An 18,176-nucleotide genomic window follows, 5' to 3' on the forward strand; every position below is an offset into this window, starting at 1 on the left:
TGGAGCGCCTCCATTAACTTCACTGTTCTAGTGGCCACTTGCTCTGATGATTTGTGCCCTCTGTGCTGCTGTAGGGAGCTGCTTTTTCTTACCAAAAATAAGAAAAGCAGATGCCTGTGGGGTTTTTTTAGTAGTATTCATGACAGCAACTGATGCAACTTGCCAGTAAAGGCAATTGGCCCTGCTTAGCCTGGAGATTGTTATGTCAGGGGCAGTGATGGGCAGTGATTGCAGAATGGTCAATTTGCATTCCCTGGGCCGGCTGCACTTCTCAGCTGTAAGTTCTGCAAGTGCCTCGGGCACGTCATTTGTGCCTTGTAGAGTCAGCAGGGTTTCCTAAGTGTGCAGGGCAGCTCGAGGCTGTGAGATCTCCTTCTGGAGCCTGGAGAGGCACAGCTGAGTTGGTGTAGTGAGGTGAAGTGGCAAGGCTGATGACCAGCAAAGGTTTTTGCCTGTGTGGTGTGGCGCAGTGCTGTGTAGTTATGAGAGCAAGCTTCTGCACTGGGTGTTTCTTCATGCAGGATGCACTCACAGGTAATTTCAGTATCCTGTGTTCAAAGTCATGTATCTGCTCCTTCAGATTATGACAATGATCACTTTAATGAGGATTTGTCAGTTTTTTGGTATTGGTTTTCCTCTGCTTTCCTAGCCCTAGATATGTTTGGATCATATTTTTAGACTTGTCTCTGAAACTGTGATAACTGGAAAATGAAAATTCTTCATTTGAGGAAAGCAGAAATTCTTTTTCCACCTTTTTGTTCTGACATCTGAGTTTTAGGAAGAATATTCAGGGAGGAGTGAGGACTAGACTGATGCTAAAAAGGGGTTTTGGCAACATAGCAGGCTGTCTGCTTTCTTAGTGGTGTTTCATAGCTTGGAAAATGAGATTACTCAGGTGTGGACAGTTCTGTGGGGTAGTTACTGTAGTTCCTACTGAGTAAAAATCCTAGTTTGTTTTTGCTCCACTTGCTAGTTTTCAGTGATGGCATAGCTGCAGAAGGGGTGCTGCACAAGTAAATTATGATATGAAGAAGGCTGGAGTGGGGGATAAGGTAAAAGAGGAGGCTATTTTGGGACAAGCTGTTAAGAAGCCATGAACTAAGTGCTGGAGAGCTGTTTGGTCTGGAGACATAGTGAGGCTAATCTGCTGGATGGGAGAAACAGATGGAGTAAAATTTGGTGGAAAAATCTCCCAGTGAAGGCTCCATGTCTACGATTACAGAAAGTTTCCACCAGCATCTAGACCTCCTATTGCAGTCTTATTCTAAATCTAGAAATCAAAATCATAGCAATGTCTTTAGATTGAGCTTTACACAGTAGTTTCTGTAGGGATCTCTCAAGATGAGCTTTCTTCTCTGAAGGATCGAACTTTGGAAATAAGGTGATCCGTAATTCTAAAGAACAGACACATGGATACGACAGAACAAAACAACGCTTGAAAATAGTGGTCTTGCTGTGTAAACTGGAGTTGAATCACTTATCAGTGAAGTATGTGGACTGTGAAATAAGAGGAATAAAGCTCAGATTTGCCAAAAGCAGGAAGACTATCTTTAAGCTGGAATGAAATTCTTAAATTCCTTCAAATACTTGAAAAGAAGATGACTATACTTTGAAACTACATATTTGATAAAACTAGCATAGAATTTTGAGCTGAAGTGCCTTGTCTTTTAATCTTATTTTTTTATGCATTTGCACAGTAGATTACTCTGGATTTGATGTTATGGTGGAACAAATGAATTTAACTTGCTTCTTGCTAATTTACCAGTGTTGTTACTGGAGATTACTAGTGCTGTGGATGGAAAAGCATGTGATCCTTGCCTCTACATGTATTTTCACCAATGTAATATTTTAAAAATGTTGTTTATTTTCAGAATGGAGTTTTAGTAAAAGTAACAGAGACCTGTCCACCGCTGAACTGCTCAGAAAAAGATCACGTTCTTCCAGAGAACCAGTGTTGCAGTGTTTGTAGAGGTAAGCCAGCTTGGAAGGAATAGAAGTTGTTGGTTCAAGAGGGGAATACATTGAAAAGAGCAATTCTTTTTTAATGAGATATTAAGTACCTCTATAAGCATGATTCTAAAACCAGTCTGTGATACTCCTTAGGTTAGAAGACTTACCAGATATAAAGGTGTAATTGCCCTGAATGAGGCAGGAGGAGGGAGAAAAGGAAGAGCTGGAGGAGAAAGGAACCATTATCTCCTAAAAATTCCTATTAAAAGGATGTTGTATTTGAAAAAGAAATTATTTTGTTGCTTAAACCTGCAGCTGCAGTGTTTTGAAAGTGTTTTTTCAAGGTCTGTATTTTAAAATCTCAAAAATAGCATTAAGATTCTAGTTTGATGGATATTAGGAGGTTGATTTAGGTATGAGCATTCTCAGGACTAATTTGTGCATTAAGCTGGACAATGAAATAGTACCAATGCAAAACAAAAATTAAAAAATTAATGCTAGAGCTCAGAACCTCATTTTTCCTCCTTCCAGAGGATATTGAGATGCAGTTTCTTCTTCCTTTCAGCTGTATGAGTCCTGGTTGTAGGCTGGACCAGACTGAACAGGCAATAAGTAAAATCTTAATTGAGGAAATCCCCTTAAATGAGGAATGTGCAGGTATCACAAGGTTAAGATTTGAACAACCTTTCTTTTAAAAACGTGTTTTAATCAGTGAATTGCTTGGTGAATAGTAATTCCCTATGTATTGTATCTCTGGTCCTCATCTCTCCCTTGGTGCTGAGTCTCAGTTGAGCTTAAGGGGAGCCTGGTCTCTCAGGAGTCACATGTCAGCCTTTAGTGTTGCACCTCAGAAATTCAAGCAAGAGGTGTTCCAAATGAGCATGAAACATTTCCAGGCTTAGGTGGTCATTGAGGTCTGCTGGAATATTTGTCTTGCCTGTGTATAAAGTCCTCCAGTGCCATTGCAGATGGCAATGAAGGGGCTCTAAGCCTATCCCTCTGCCAGTAAATATTAATTAGTAAATATGCATGGTTAAATATTTACTTAGGCCTTGAACTTAAAACCACATGCATGTGGTTGCAGCATGTTTGAGACTCCCTGTTGGGTCATGGTCTAAGAATATACACATTAATTTTTTTTAGTAGTTTCTAGAAACATCTGCAACTATTTCAGCAAGCAGTAAATGTTGCTTCTCTGTCCCTCAGAGGGCTCAATGTCTTAATGATACTTCTTAACAGATGGCCCAGTTTGATGTAGTGCAGTAGTGAAAAAGAATGTATTCATTACTTAAAAGGATTAGAAATATGAAAGCTTCAAAGTTGATGGAAGATAAGTTCCATAATTATTCACTTCCATATTATTGTTAGTGATAGGTCCTCTTTTTAGATATTCATTCCCAAACTGGCTTCATTATTTATAAAACAAAATGAATATGTATATTTATATGATGATCTCTAGAAGCAAGGGAAGAAATTGTATTTTCCTTTCCCAGGAATTCTGGCACATGATGCATTCAATTTGACACATTAAACTTTCACTTCAGTTCTGCTTTAGCTGACTGCTAAAACAGTACCTCCTCTTTTTGTATTTCATCATGGCTTTTTAAAATTCTTTTGAAAACGATGCCTAAAGATATGATTAATTTTGTCAACTTTACAAAGGCATAAATTCCATTTGGCACTCATCAGTTGCTTTTTATATCTTGAAGTAGAATATATGCTGCCTGACACTTTGCTTCAGTTGCATGCAACCCAAAGTGGTAGTATATAATTTTATCATGTGCTGTTGTTAAAAATGGATATTTATTAAGAATTCCATATTTGGTATGGGTTTTATCCAGCAAACAGGTGCTGTCTGATATGGCAAGCAGGCCACAGTTTCTGATCCTGTGCTGTGCCAGCATATCCTTTACTGGGAAAGGATAGATTGCTTTTCTTGTTTGCAAAAGTGACTTCTTTCAGAGGCTATATTCAGCTTCTTTTTGTCCAAGCCAAAGTAGTAAGGAAGACATATTGTAATAATTGCTGTCCTGAATAAGCAAAATTTTTTGTTGGAAGGCCACACAGATCATTTGCACATCATATGCAAATTTCACATTGTATGTATGATGATGCAGATAATTTGTTGTGTTAGTCCTTAGCTAAGCCTTAAGTTATTCAAGAGAATATTTAGCAAGCATTTACTAGCAATGTTAAATAAGAATATTATTTCTGTGTTAAGTTTGTCAGTGCATGTTAGTGACTGCTAGGTTCTGGGCTTTGCAGCAGTTCATGTGTTTTTAGTATTTGTAGTTGTGGAAACAGAAGACTTCTACTGAATTTCATGTTCTGTAGAATTACATATAGTATATTTGCTGAATTGGGCAAGGTGACAGGTTTGCATCTTGTGCTTTTCTAGCTGCAGCAAAGGAATTTCCATTTAACAAAGGGATAAATATTAGGAGATCAGCAGAAGGAAAGAAAAACACAGAAGTACAAAATCTTTGATGCTGTGGTATGAGACTGTACCCTCCGAAGCGATCTCTGTAGTACTTACCACAATAATAGATGAGTGCCATAGGTTATGCAGGGCAAAACATAAATCTGTGGTGTTTATGGAGATGGAAATTGTGAGTCAGCAAAGAAAAGAATTGAGTACTGTTATATTCAGAGCTGGTGGACTTCCTAGATAATCATTACTGTTTGTAAATGGTAGGAAAAATAAAGACAACCGATAATGCCTGCTCTTCTCCAGGCTTGCCCCATGAGTTTATAGTATTGCAGAAGGTAATAGTATATTGCTAAGAGGCAATTTCTGGATTTCAGGGAAGTGGTTGTGTGAGGTGTACAGCAAGGTGAGAGTAGTGTGGAAGAGCTCTGCTTCAAAATGACAGTTTATTCTTGTGATTTCATGTACTGAATGCATAAATGGACCTCACCATTTCTGTGTATGGGATCTATCCTTGGATGTTATGCATAGTATATACAATTATTCCTTTCATCTCCATGCTTTAGTATAAATGTCTGCTTAAACTATGTGGCCACTTTATACTTTCCAGCAGGACGATGTGGTGTTATTACACTGTCTTTCAGGCTTACAGAAAATTTAGTTAATTTTCAAGTTTTACAAAGAATCGTGTCACAAAATACATTTTTTGCTACTTTTGAGAATCACTCATTTTTCTTACAGCATGCCTGCTACATTTTTTATAGCCCTGGGACAAAACTAATATAAAAAATAGTGTCATGAAAGTGTTTTATTGTTCCCTTTAGCTGTTTTTCTCCTTGCAAAAGACAGTGTATAATTTTCAAAGAGTGGATTTTTTTAGCTTTTGCATGAGTGATTCAAACAAAACTTCATGAGAGAATTTTTATGTTATGCTCACAATTTTAAATACGTAAAAATAGCCTTAACAGTCTTAGTAACTTCAGATGTGCTCTTCTTAAAGGAAAGAGTGTGATGAAATAATGAAGTAGTGAGAGGGGTTTTGTTTCTAGGGAGAATAATTATTTGCTGTGCTGCAGTATGGTGGACTGATGGATTTAGATTACCTGCTGACACTCATTAGGAGGAAAGGGAGAATCTTATTGATGAGGTGAAACATACATTTTTAGAGCAGGGAGCAGCATTTAATTCTAAAATTGGAGCTTCTGTCGCCCTTCTTTGTGCTGCTTTGGGAAGGTTTTTAGTTTTTAAGTTAGAGGGTGAGAAGGCTCTTCAGTTGTGCATGTTTCTCATCTCTTCCTGCCTGGCTGAGATTTGATTCTTCAGAAATTGAATTTTTCCATTTATTGCTATGAGGTAGGAGTTATTTCAAGGTTTCAGATTTATTAAGATTTAATGGCAGTTGATAAATATGAATTAGTTTATTTCTAAACATAGTTGTAGCATTACTTTGGATTTAGAAGAGCTTTCTATCTGAAAAAGAAGAAATCTTTTTAAGCTTGTTAGCCTGTGTAGTTGCCATTATTCTATTGCACACAGATAAGCACTGTGTAATAAGCTCTGCATTCATAGAGCAGCTTGAAAGAATGTAGGAAGTTGTTGTTTTATGTCAGACCACTGAGTTCTGTGCCCACAGTCTCTGAAGGTGTAAAAGCTGCTGTTCAAAGTGCTGCTTTGCACATGACTCATTAAAAACTGATTCAGTTTATGGAAAGAGATAATTGGTAATGCAAATTTTAACAGTCTTCCATGACTTCTCCCTCAGTTTTACCTTACGTATTTATATTGTAACTGTGGGGTTAAATCCTAACAGTAGAAAAGATTTTGAGATTGAAACTACCTTGGGTTTTTGAATGTTGCTGGTGCTTTAACAGAAGCATTATGACAATTTTTGTTTTCACATTTAGAGATTTCTCAATATAAAACTTTGAAGTGTAGGATATCTTGAAGAGCAAGAGAACAGGGGTTTTACAGTTTTTGATGTGAACAGCTAAGGCTATTGTAAGAAATATAGAAAACTGTACAGAAGTTAGAAGGAAACCCTCAGAAACAAGCAGAGGCACATCAGTGTTGACCATAAAAAAGTAGGAAGAGATACGGGTCTAAAATGTATTGATTGCAGCTGTAGTCTTGAATGAGTTCTTGCATTTTGCAATCAATAATTAAGCCAAATTACCAAATATGTTAGGTATGTAAAAAAACTGGATGACAGCATGAAACAGCCTAGTGTGCTGTTCTGCAAAAGCAGGTTCTGGGAACCACAACTTGGAAGATGTTGCTTGGAAAACTGAGAGCAATGCTCAGATGCTGCAAAATGGAACACATTTTTAATTTGAGGTATCTGAGTTGGGGCCACTAAGGCCCACCCAGTTGTGCAGTTCCTGATGCTGCAGAAGTGATAGTTTTATGGCTGCTAGTATTTGTCTGATTCTTTTCCTAGCTGTCTCAGTACATTTATTAATCGGCATTCTATATTCAGAATGAAGGAGTAGAAAGAAACTTGTATTTCTTAAGAAAAAGGTGGAGCAAACATTTCAGCAGCCTTGATGAAGGAAGAGAGTAGTGTTATCAGAAATGTCTGGGGAATGAACAAAGGCCATCAGGCCTATCAAAAATCTAAACGCACTCTTCAATATTAATTCCCCTGGTAGTATCTAATTGTGTTTTGAATGACTTTGAAGGGCTGTTGTGTACATTTATGTTTGTGTGTGTATGTGCAGGGAAGATGGTTTCTGGCATCTGTTCTGAATGCATTAATCTGTAATTTTAATTCATACTTGCCTTGTCATCTGTGCTGGCCTGAAATTAGTTAAGATTATCAGAACTGTTTAAGATTTTCTGTGGTTTTGTTAAATCCTCTTCTTCCTGCTTGCTGTGATGATTCTATTTTAAGCCATTCTTATATTTAGAGAGGAGCTGACTGTCTCAGATAAGACTTTGCTGAATATTCTGAATGAATATTATTTTGGCTGGGGAATGGAGATGGATGCCCTCTGCTATCTCCCACTCATGTGAGATTGAGGGAACCCACTGCAGTGTCAGCAGGTGGTTTTGGCATCTCTGTAGGTATTTTTAAGGAATCCTATGAGCCATTTCACACCAAAGAATTAATAAGAATCAGATATTTGGCTCTAAAACTCCTGCTGGGGAGAATTTGGACGAATGTCTAAGAAATCCAAGAACCACACTTCATTGATATGCATCTTTTGGCTCTTTTGAAGTGCTAACTTTGCATTTTTGCTGAAAAAAAAAAAAGTATCTCTGGAAAAACCTCTGATCCGAGCAATGGTGTACTTTTTCTGACAGAGGCACAATGAAGCCTTGCTCTTCTGTTCTCTCAAGTACATTTTTTCGTGCTGGTTAACCTTAAATTGCAGTTGTTTTGTAAAAGCTTGGTAACATAAAATGTAGCACCGTGTGTGCTCTTAGCAGGAATGGCTTCAGCTGTCCCCTTACAGAGGTATTGAACAAGTCTGCTGAAATGCTATTGGAAAGTGAACTGGAGTCACTTCTAGATAGCAGTTTTAACAGACAGGAAACAGTGTTTCACAGATCTTTGTAATAATAAATGCCAAGACTGTCTAGAGGTGTAGTGCATGTTCTATGATTGTGTATTCCTAATGACCAGAGAAAAATGGAATGTCCTTTGGAGCCTTTGTTTTCTCAAGTTAAAGAACTGGAGTTACTTCTCCAGTTACAGAACTGGAGTTACTGGAGTTACTAAATTTTAAAAATTAAATATTGGCATTAATTATTAAAATAATTGAAACTATTATTTAAGTATAAAATATATATTAAAATAATTATTTAGATTTTTTAATGTAATGTTCTTTTAATAGCCTCAAGCTTGAAACCTGATTCGGGATAGAGACTGTTCATTTTTGAGTTGCTAAAGGAAATGAAATCAATGCAGATTTTTCCAGAGATTTTTTTAAAAACAGATGACAGCTCTAGTTGCAAAAAATTAATAGGTAGGTTAGCCATAAATATATATTAAAATAATTATTTAGATTTTTTAATGTAATGTTCTTTTAATAGCCTCAAGCTTGAAACCTGATTCGGGATAGAGACTGTTCATTTTTTGAGTTGCTAAAGGAAATGAAATCAATGCAGATTTTTCCAGAGATTTTTTTAAAAACAGATGACAGCTCTAGTTGCAAAAAATTATTAGGTAGGTTAGCCATATCTACACATAGGTTTCAGAGGTGCCAAATAAACAATGAAGGATTCACAGGGCTGTGATGTGAAAATTAATCACTGGTTTGTGCTTGGGAAAAAGCGCTGTTAGAGTGGTTGATCTGGGACCTGGGACTTGTGATTAGAGTTAACTCTGAGAAGCCACTGACTTGGCTAATTGTCTTAAATTTGCCATGAGCTGATCATAAGGTAAAATGTTGACTCACTGCGATAAAAAGAGCCTGGAAACATAGAATTTTGTTGCAGAAAGTTGCATGATGCTACATACCAGCACTCTTGTAACTAAAACATACTGAGAAGGACAAGATGTTTTTTGCAGGTTTGGATGAGAGGGAAATAGAACTAAATATAAACCAAACATCCTGGGACAGAGTAACAATCCATGTGATATTTTCATGCTGCCTAGCTCAATACACTGCTATGTTACAGAGGTTCTTACCCAATAGTAACCAAATCAAGCTCCTACTGTGTATGAGCTCAAAGGAGAATTATTATTCTAAAGAAGTGGGAAACAGACTAGGATGTCATAGTCTTAGGGGAAACAATGACAAAGAAAATATTATAAAACTCATTGTCTCTTGGATGTTATCTGGAATGCCAGTAGAATAGTAATCCTGTGTGGGGAGCATAAATCAGATGCTGAATGGATAAGTTTGAGGAGATCGGTTCCAGTGTTCAGTTTCAATTATAGTTATAAAGGCAAAAATGAGAAGTCAAATACTGTGATTGCATAAGTGGCTAAAGGCAGTGCATTGGCACCCTATTTTACCAATGTGAAATGTACCTGGGCTAGACAAGGCTGGATCTGGAATACTTGAGTTGTTTTTTACCAGACTGTGAATGAGTAAAGACTAGAAGGGATAACTGAAGTTTTCATTGAGGGGATTTGGTCTTTTTCTCAAGCTGGATTACAATGAAAGAAGAAGCCAGCTGAGCACAAGGAAGATACCTTGGCTGTTAATAAAATGAATTTGGCTTTAAGTGTAGAATTGCATGTTGACACTGCTAACAAGTGTTAACATTTAAAAAAAATTACCTCAGAACTCAACATTAGATGATCAGACAGATAAATCTGGAGTGCACTAAGCTGGCATAGCCTGAGTGTTACATTAGTAAACAACTAAAATGTGTGTGAAAATACATTAAAATATGATATCAAAGCAAGGGATAGAATACTAAAAAGACATTAAAATATGATATCAAAGTAAGGAATATGAATAGAGACCTGAATCTGGCATTTAGATGTTAAAGTCTGGGTTGTGTTTTTCTTAACTTTTTTTAGGGGGTGTTAGGAAGTTTATGATCAGTGAATGAGAACTTTTAGTTTGCTCCTTTATGACCAGGTGGAACTGGCAGAAACTGTTCTGATATTCAGGTAAGCACAAGCTGGAATACCAATAGATTATGGTATGTGTGGGTTTCTGCTTTTCTTCCTTCCAGGACAGAAAATGGATATGAAATAGAGTTTACCAAAATGACTGCTTATATATCTCAGACAAATAGAAATGGACTCTTGGATATTAATAGAGAAAAATCCATAAAACATACATCAGTGGAGGGAGGAAAAAAACATCCTATTGTCAAATCTGTAAGGTATTTCTTAACTTCCAGTGAAGTGCATTTAGAGATGAAATTACAATTACTTTCACTTCAGACTTAAGAGGGAAAATATGTTGTCATGTCTCTGAGAAATACTGAAAATCAGAAGGAGAGAAAGATACAAGTGGCTGAAATTCTGTCTTTACAGAAGGAGGTGGGGAAGTTCATCCTATTTCTAGAAATGACTGTACGGAATAAAATAAACTGTTCACAAAGAAACTACTGAGAACTTGGGTGAAGGAAAAAAGATTAATAAAAATTCTCCTCGATAGAACATGATGCATGGAATAATTATAAACTGTAGGAACAATTGAGCTGGTTTTTGATGACAGAATTACAAGGCAGTGTATGAGGTTGCTTTGACTACCGCTACAATTTTGTGCAGTGTCTCATTTTGATCTACTAAAAGTACATATGGCTATGCATAATAAGAGAATTTCGAGGGCTTTTTTTTTTATATTACACTTCATTGTCCTTTTGATGTAAGTTATTTTATTAGCATTGCACTTCCTGACAATCAGAGACTTAATGCTACATGGGTTCAGTAGAACAGTAATGAATTGTCATGGCTTCCTGCTTTGGAGTTGTCTTTTCTCCTGGACAAAACTAGTGATACAAATATCTTTTTAAAGAAAATGGTTGTTCTGAGAATGAACTGATGGAGAAATCCAAAAAGTCTGTGTGCACCAGCTACGTTTATAGAGAAAATTTGGAATGCAAAATGCCTAAGTTTTTGAGTGATACAGTCAATGTAAATACCTGAATATCTGAACTAAACATGTTTTAAGAGCCTGTTGCATGTTCTTTGTATTTTAGGCCATAACTTCTGTGCAGAGGGGCACAGGTGTGGTGAAAACTCAGAGTGCAAAAACTGGAACACAAAAGCTACTTGTGAATGCAAGAATGGTTATCTCTCTGTCCAAGGGGACTCTGCATATTGTGAAGGTAAACAAAATATTCAAAGATCCATTCCCTGAACAACTTATTCAAAAACGTAATATTAAATAAATGGTAGATGAATGAATTTCATTGCAAAGTTCAGTTTCATGGTGGTGAATTTCACAGGGACCCTTTTTGTGTTGATAAACAGGGGTTGAAGGTTACAAGTGGTGCTCTCTGTAGGCGTATTTCATTGCTGCAGTTGTGTCTTTAGCACCATGGTCATGCTGTCATGACAAATTTTAAACCACTGTTTTTCAGACAATAGCACATACCATCTAAAATGTTTTTTAGAGAACAGTATCTTTATAAGATGCATTAATTTAGGAAGTGGAAATTGTGCAGGCATTTGTGAGAATGGTAAGTGTGAAGGAGTACTGTGGCTTGGATATAAAAATGATGACCTGCAGTCCTTCCTGAAGTACTTCTGTGGGACAGGTACTTTACTGAAATGGTTTTCCTATGATACATAAGGGACCTATTTCTGAGAAGATTGTAGCTGAGGTAGTTCTGTTCATGTGTTATGCCATCACAGGAATGAATGCAGTGGAGCATTACTCTTCTTTTTGTTTCTCAGTGTTTTCTAGAGCTTGTTATTCATAGCTGTGATGTACTTCTTAAAAAATAAATTGATGATTCAATGTGTACCACATTCCTTCCTGCCTTTGCATTGTGGGTTGGGTTTTTTAAATACTTTTGTATGTCAGGCTACAATATTTTATTTTTTGACCATTGTAGGAAGTTTTTGAACTGCTCTGTAAAAAAAATTCCCTAGGTTGTTTTTGCAATAGTACTGGTGATGGAAGGGGATGGCATTTTTGACAAGCTGTTAAAATATAGCATAAGAATTGAAATACTGAGGACTAAGGATGAAAGAATAAAAAAAGATGTGTGTAGATTGTGCTTAAATGATCCTGCATTCATAAAAGGGCTTTTTAGTATATACATGTGAACAGGATGTCTTGAAATAGCCTTTTATAAATATGTTCAGTAAAGTGCAGCTTTAAATCTTATGATATTTAGTAATTTCTCTGCAAACATTAATTTGAATGGTCCGTTGTATTCGCTTTCAGTGACTGGAAAAACAGTTCCCACATGTGTTCTTAAAGGTAAGCAGCAGATATATTGTGTATAGAGAGAAACGTTTTTGTATAAAAAACTGAACAACTGCTTTTTACGTACTACAGGGACTTCTCGGACATCAGATGACAGGCTGTTTATCAGCTATGATACATAACCCAGTATAGCTGGGTTCTTCTTTGCTGTTTTAAATAATTACAGTGCTTAGTATTTCTATTTTCCTAGACACAGACTGTCCCTTTTTCCTTCTGTGGAAAAAATTTTAACATCTTGACCCAAGCGAGTTTGGAGATCTTGGCAGTACATTAGTAGTAGTGATGGTGGGAAAAAAAGGCTTTTTAAAAGAAATTAACAGGAATTGCAACATACCTGGGTCTGTTTTGCATAAAATTTTGGAAGGGCAAATTAAATCCCTGACTTCAGTGTATGTGGGTGAAACATGAGGCAACAGAACAAACAGCTGCTTTTGCTGCCGGAGACCATGGGATAGAGGAGGGTGTTCCTTTCTGCATTTTATGAAATTATATATTTGCTAGAAGGAATGTAGTTCTCTAGAGGTAACACAGGAGAGGGACCCTTGAGCAAGGGAGCTACAGACTGACAAATTGATTAGCCAAGTGGTGACTCCTTTCAGCCCTGTGAAGAGCTTCCTTCCACTCCTTCTTCCTCTTCTTTCTGCAGAATTTCTTTTTATGCCTCTCTAACCTCATTCCTCTCATCTATGTGTTTAGTCTGCTAAGTACAGTCATTTCATAGTTGGTTGTACAATAGTCTCAAATGCATGATGAAGCTGTGATTAAAACAAATGAGAGCAAAGGCACATGTCTGAAGGTACAGTTTAGCAGGAGGCTGAAATAGTATGGATTTTCTTTTACTGTTTTGAATTTCTGTATGTAAGGATTAAATACTCAAAACACCTGAGCAACAAATACTAAACATACAAAACACCTGTGGAAGCAAGGAAGAGCTCATGCTCAGCTGTAGCTCTGAATTTCTTTGTCTTTGCTAAGCATTTAAACTCTGGACATGTAAGATTACTGTTTCCTTTGAGATGGAAGGTTAAATGAGTTCAAACTCGTGATACGTGCTGGTAAAGTGGCACCTTAGTTTAGAGTGCTCCAGATCATTAATTTGGAGCTTTCCAGATTTCTCATCTTTTCCAATGTACTTGAAGTAGTTGTGCATGTGAATTATGATTTATGGTATTATTTTACCTTACATATGATTTTACTGTTAATTCTTCTTGCTCTTACAGTTTTATCCTGCTGGAGTTTGGCATAATTTTTATTTTGTAAGATCTCTGAAGTATTGTGTTTGAGTCTGCTCTGCTTTTTTGATAAGCATTTTTCTCTTATTTAACTTTGCATAGTCACATTAGCAGTACAGTGGAAAAAAAATTAAAAAGATTCTAACTTTTATCAGAGAATTGGCGTCAAATTTATAAAATAAATAATAAAAATCTGAGAGGCTTTCACTGTTCATTCTCAGCAACTACTTTTCAAGTACTTAGAAGCTTCTTATGTCAAGATGTACATATAAAATAACCACAGATGTACAGATAAGATAACTATATGCATTCCATTTCTGAAATAACAGAAGTATTGAGGGAAGACTGTTTCTGAAAGCAAGCAAGTAAATGAAGCTTGTGATGAATGAAGGAGATAAGTGGAGATTCTCTGTGTTATATAAAAGCAATATATTTTACTTAAAACAAGAAAAGTTGGGCTTTTTCTGTTTTTCTGACATTTGGCTGCTTTTCTTACATATAAGACATAATTACAGCATCGGTCTTTTGAAAACAGATGTGTAGAAACATTTCTATTAATCATGTGGTGTGAGGTTTACCTATAGCTGTGGATACTTAGGCACAAGTGTGGAACCAGTGTCACTTTGTCACATAGGCATGGATAAATCCAGGGGCTCGTGCAGGTGAGCTGGCCGAGTCCAAGGCCTGCAGGACTCAACCATTCCAGCTGCAGCAGTGTGTGCACACTGGCTTCTCAGGACAGGACAGATGGACACTTGTGCTGAGCACAGGAAGTTGCATGTGTGTTAGTGCCACACGGGCAGCAGTCGTGTCCAACCGGGACCAAAATGGGGAATCTGTTTGGGTCTGTCTGATGCTGATTGTTCCAGATGTGCTGCGGGATGTGTGCAGCAGACCTGCAAGTACTTCTACTCTTATGTACTTCTTCAGAGTTGAAAATCTCTGCAGTCTGTGACTACTTTGCAAATAATAGGACAGTACTGTGAACTAAGAGACAGGAAAGGGTCAGCACATGGGGAGTCTGAAGTTCAGGCATGATAAAGGAAAATTGAGCCTCATCAGCTGGAAGCCAGGGTTGTTGCTATCTAGCATGCTGATGCTTGCTTTTTAGGTAACAGGCAAAGGGCCATCTCTTCTGAAAATAATTTCTGCTATATATTTCACAGTGAAGGGGAAAAAAATAGTATTTCTCTGCCACATTTCAGCTCCCCATTCTTTATTACCTTGTTCACTTGAAACATTTACAGCCCCTTTCTACCTGCAAAGCTAGGTTGGTACAAAAGTGATTTTTACCTTTGAGATGTTGAGATCTGATCCATTGTGAGTACTGCTAAAATCTGAAGTGGGATAGATAGCACAGGATAAATGCATGCTTCTTCTCAGTGACAAGAGTGCATGGAACAAGAAAATCAGTGTTAACCTTAGCTATCCTTTGCACCCCCAAGAAGCATCTCATAGAAGGGGTACATTGGCATACCACAAGGTGTCTTGTCTTGTTGCACAGCATGTGCTCAGCCAGTGTCACCAGAGAATGGTCTGTAGTAACAGTGTCATATAAGAAAAGATCCATTCACTGAAGTGGACCTGCAAGATGAATATTTTCATTTTATGACTATATTGTATTCTTTCCCTCTGTACCTAAGTATGCTCTCTAGGATGATTCTTGTATTACCTGACCTTCACCTTAGTGCTGTTACATCAGCTTAAAGAGTGATGAATGAAATACCTTAACACTTGTGAAAATTTGTGCAATTTTTGAACTTGATGGAATGCTCTAGAAGCACACATGACTTTCAGAAGGAACATGACTCAGTCGCTCTTTCCCTTCTGTGCTCCGAAAGTGTTGTTTAATCTCTTGTTAACAAATTATTGCTCATTTCAAAAAGATATCACATAAGGTCTGAAATGCTAGCCAGATTCAGAAAATCTGACTACTTTGTGCTCTAAGGAGGAGTTGTGATAATTTTAGTGGGCTTGGCAGATTTTGGGAAGATGAAATAAAGACAAATGAAAGCTTAGGGAGGAAACTGAGTGTTCATTTTCCACTGAGCATGGATCCAAGCATGCAGTATGGGGGCCTGGCAAAATGTCTGCCTGGTGTGCTTGAAATCTCAGGACTTTGTTGCTAGCTATTGTAAAAATAAAACCATATTTAATTTCCTTGCAATTTGCAAGTAGGTTCCAGACACATACAGTGGTCTTTATTGCTTTCAGTTTCTTTTCCTTTGAACTTCATACCACATGTAGTCAGGAAATCCATTACAGAAAGATAGATGTGGATATATATTGAAAATATCTGTTCTGAAGGCACATTAGTGTAGGTTTTGTCAGAAAATGTTTCTTTTCTGAAAGTCACTTAGAAAAAAATTTACAACACACAGAAGAAGATGTGTTTTTTTCCGAATATTGCAGAAAGCAGGAAAAATTAACCTTTTTTAGATTAATGGTTTAGTTCCAAATGCAAAGACATAACTATCAGCATGCTTGAGTGAGAAAAAAAAGTTTACTTCTGTTGCAAAACATAGTGGAAGAAAAAACCCTTTCTTCATAAAGTGGAGCTTCTGTTAAAGTTTTGAAGATGAGATAGCTTCATAACTTACCTGTAATATTTAACCCTTTGACTCATCACATTCTGTGCATAAATAACTGTTCAGTGTGCAGACCTTTTCTCAAGCCATTCAAACTGAAAAAGAATAAACCCCGTCCTGCATATGGCCTTCAGAGTAGAAGTCTGCTGGCAATCCACTGAGTTTTCACAGCTGGTGTTTTTCTTGCTCTATAAAATAAGGTGAATTTTGTTGAGTTTTCCCCTCCTTCTCTGTACTGATTTCACTGCAGCTGTTCTAATTTCACTGCCCTGTGGCTTGGGAGGTGACATTAACATTTTATGGTGGTACCATATAAACCTTCTGTGTGGCAGTGATGTACAACTGTGGTTTTGGATGGGGTCCATTGACTTGACTTCTGGGTCAGCTTTTAATGATAATCCTCCTGCTTGCTGTACTCTCAGAAAACCTGCATCACAAGATGTCTGATTCCTGCAGATGTTGTTCTGTGTGCTGTGATAAACTTATATTCTGTGCATAGGTGTGAGGATGCAGATACATATACAGAACTGTGCGTGTTTCAGGTGATTTCATGAAGTGAAGGAGTTGGGACAAATATTGATGGTAAATGTGCTGGTTTTTTTCTCTATGCAGAATTCATAGAAAAGGTGAGGGCAGGAGAAGAATCTGAAAATGTTACAGTGAAATCATCATCTCTGTATCAAAGACAACATTATGGCAGTGGTTCAGTTGGAACAAAGTCCTCATGGGGATTTACAAAGCAAAACCCAAAACCACCCCTGCAATGCCAAAACCCCCAAACAACCCCCCCACATGCCTTTTATAACACCTAACTTGATGTCAGGTTGCTTTATAAAAAGTTTTCTTTGAAAGACACTTGTTAACCTACTTTTTAAGATTTCAGTTACCTAACAGTGTCAAATTTAAGCTTCTACTATATAGGTAATCCTATTTATCAGTGAAAGTAATTTCTCCTGGTGATATAATACAAATAATATATTTGTCCTGCCTACTGATTCCATAGAGAGAGACTTTTAATTTAAAATTATACCCTTAACCATCACATGAACTCAAAATCATCTTTTATAACATAATCCAAAGGCAGGCACTTGTCAGTTGTTGTCCTACCTTTGTGGGTATTTGGACTTTAATAAGTGAGACTGCAAATTCCTTGTGCTGTGAGCTGCCAGTGGAGGAGACTGAATTAAAACCTAAATAGAGCCTTTCCCTCTCAAGTTCATTGGATGTTGGTAAATTCAAGGCAGAGATTATGTTCTTGCCAGTGGACAGAAAGAGTTCAAGCAAAATGCTAAAATTTTTATCCTAAGAAGATTCAAGAGGTTTTTGCAGGGCGATGTTTGTGCCTTTTATGGCTCTGGATAGATTATTTCTGTTATCAAAGCTGCTTTCATATTTACAAGTTAATTAGTTTAAAATAATATTCCAGCTACAGAAACCTAGAAAGTGGAATTACTTGCCATCCCCTGGAGTAACTTTAGTTCTTTTGGTGTAATGTCATGCTGAGATTTATATGAAAATAAATTCTAATTTCCAATAAGGTAACCATATGTTTTGGTGTTGTTGTAATAAAGTGTCATAAATAATTGTGGCTCCCAAGGAATTCAGGATTGCAACTGTCAGTTCTTGTGTTAGTAATTTACATTTGAACAAATTATAATAATTGCTATTAAAGGAAAAAAAATCCTCACCGCTTCAGGATGGCAATGAAAATCCTGCTCTGAAGATGATAAAATTTTTGTTCACATGAAGAGATCGTGGATCTTGTGTCCCTAAATCAATAAATGTTCATACATGTTAGGGTTGCATTCTCCTGAATTGTACAGGATATAATTTGATAGATGGGTTAATAAAAACCCAGTGCCATGTTGTTGGCTACTAATCATAATAGAATCTGACTTAAAAGCTGGCCAGTAGAGAAAAAAAATGCTATTGCATGTTCCTTCACTGTCAGTGTAATTATCTTTTTCACTGTAATGACCCTTCATTGTGTGCAGGATGGGAGCATCAGACAAGGTTTATTAGAGAAATCCCCTCCTGTTTAGTCAGGAGGTACAGAAAGGGCCCCCTTGCTTTCTAAACCCTTTCTCAGAGAGGAGACTGGGTGCAGCTGGATCCAGGCTTAGCACCAGAC

The 18,176-nt window shown here is 37.1% G+C and overlaps 1 protein-coding gene across 3 annotated transcripts in view; it reads left to right on the plus strand.

Moving 5' to 3' along the window:
* The window catches only part of NELL1 (neural EGFL like 1), a 277,445-nt gene that overhangs the window by 71,422 nt on the left and 187,847 nt on the right, over window positions 1–18,176 (plus strand). For all 3 annotated transcript variants that reach the window (XM_039725136.1, XM_039725137.1, XM_039725138.1), the window contains exons 10-11: window positions 1,872–1,971; window positions 10,988–11,116. In XM_039725136.1, the coding sequence (XP_039581070.1) occupies window positions 1,872–1,971; window positions 10,988–11,116 (229 nt within the window). The remainder of the gene's footprint in view (window positions 1–1,871; window positions 1,972–10,987; window positions 11,117–18,176) is intronic.

The sequence above is a fragment of the Passer montanus genome, unplaced genomic scaffold (assembly GCF_014805655.1).
Source record: "Passer montanus isolate IOZ18808 unplaced genomic scaffold, ASM1480565v1 scaffold54, whole genome shotgun sequence".
In the NCBI taxonomy this organism is placed as follows: Eukaryota; Metazoa; Chordata; class Aves; order Passeriformes; family Passeridae; genus Passer; species Passer montanus.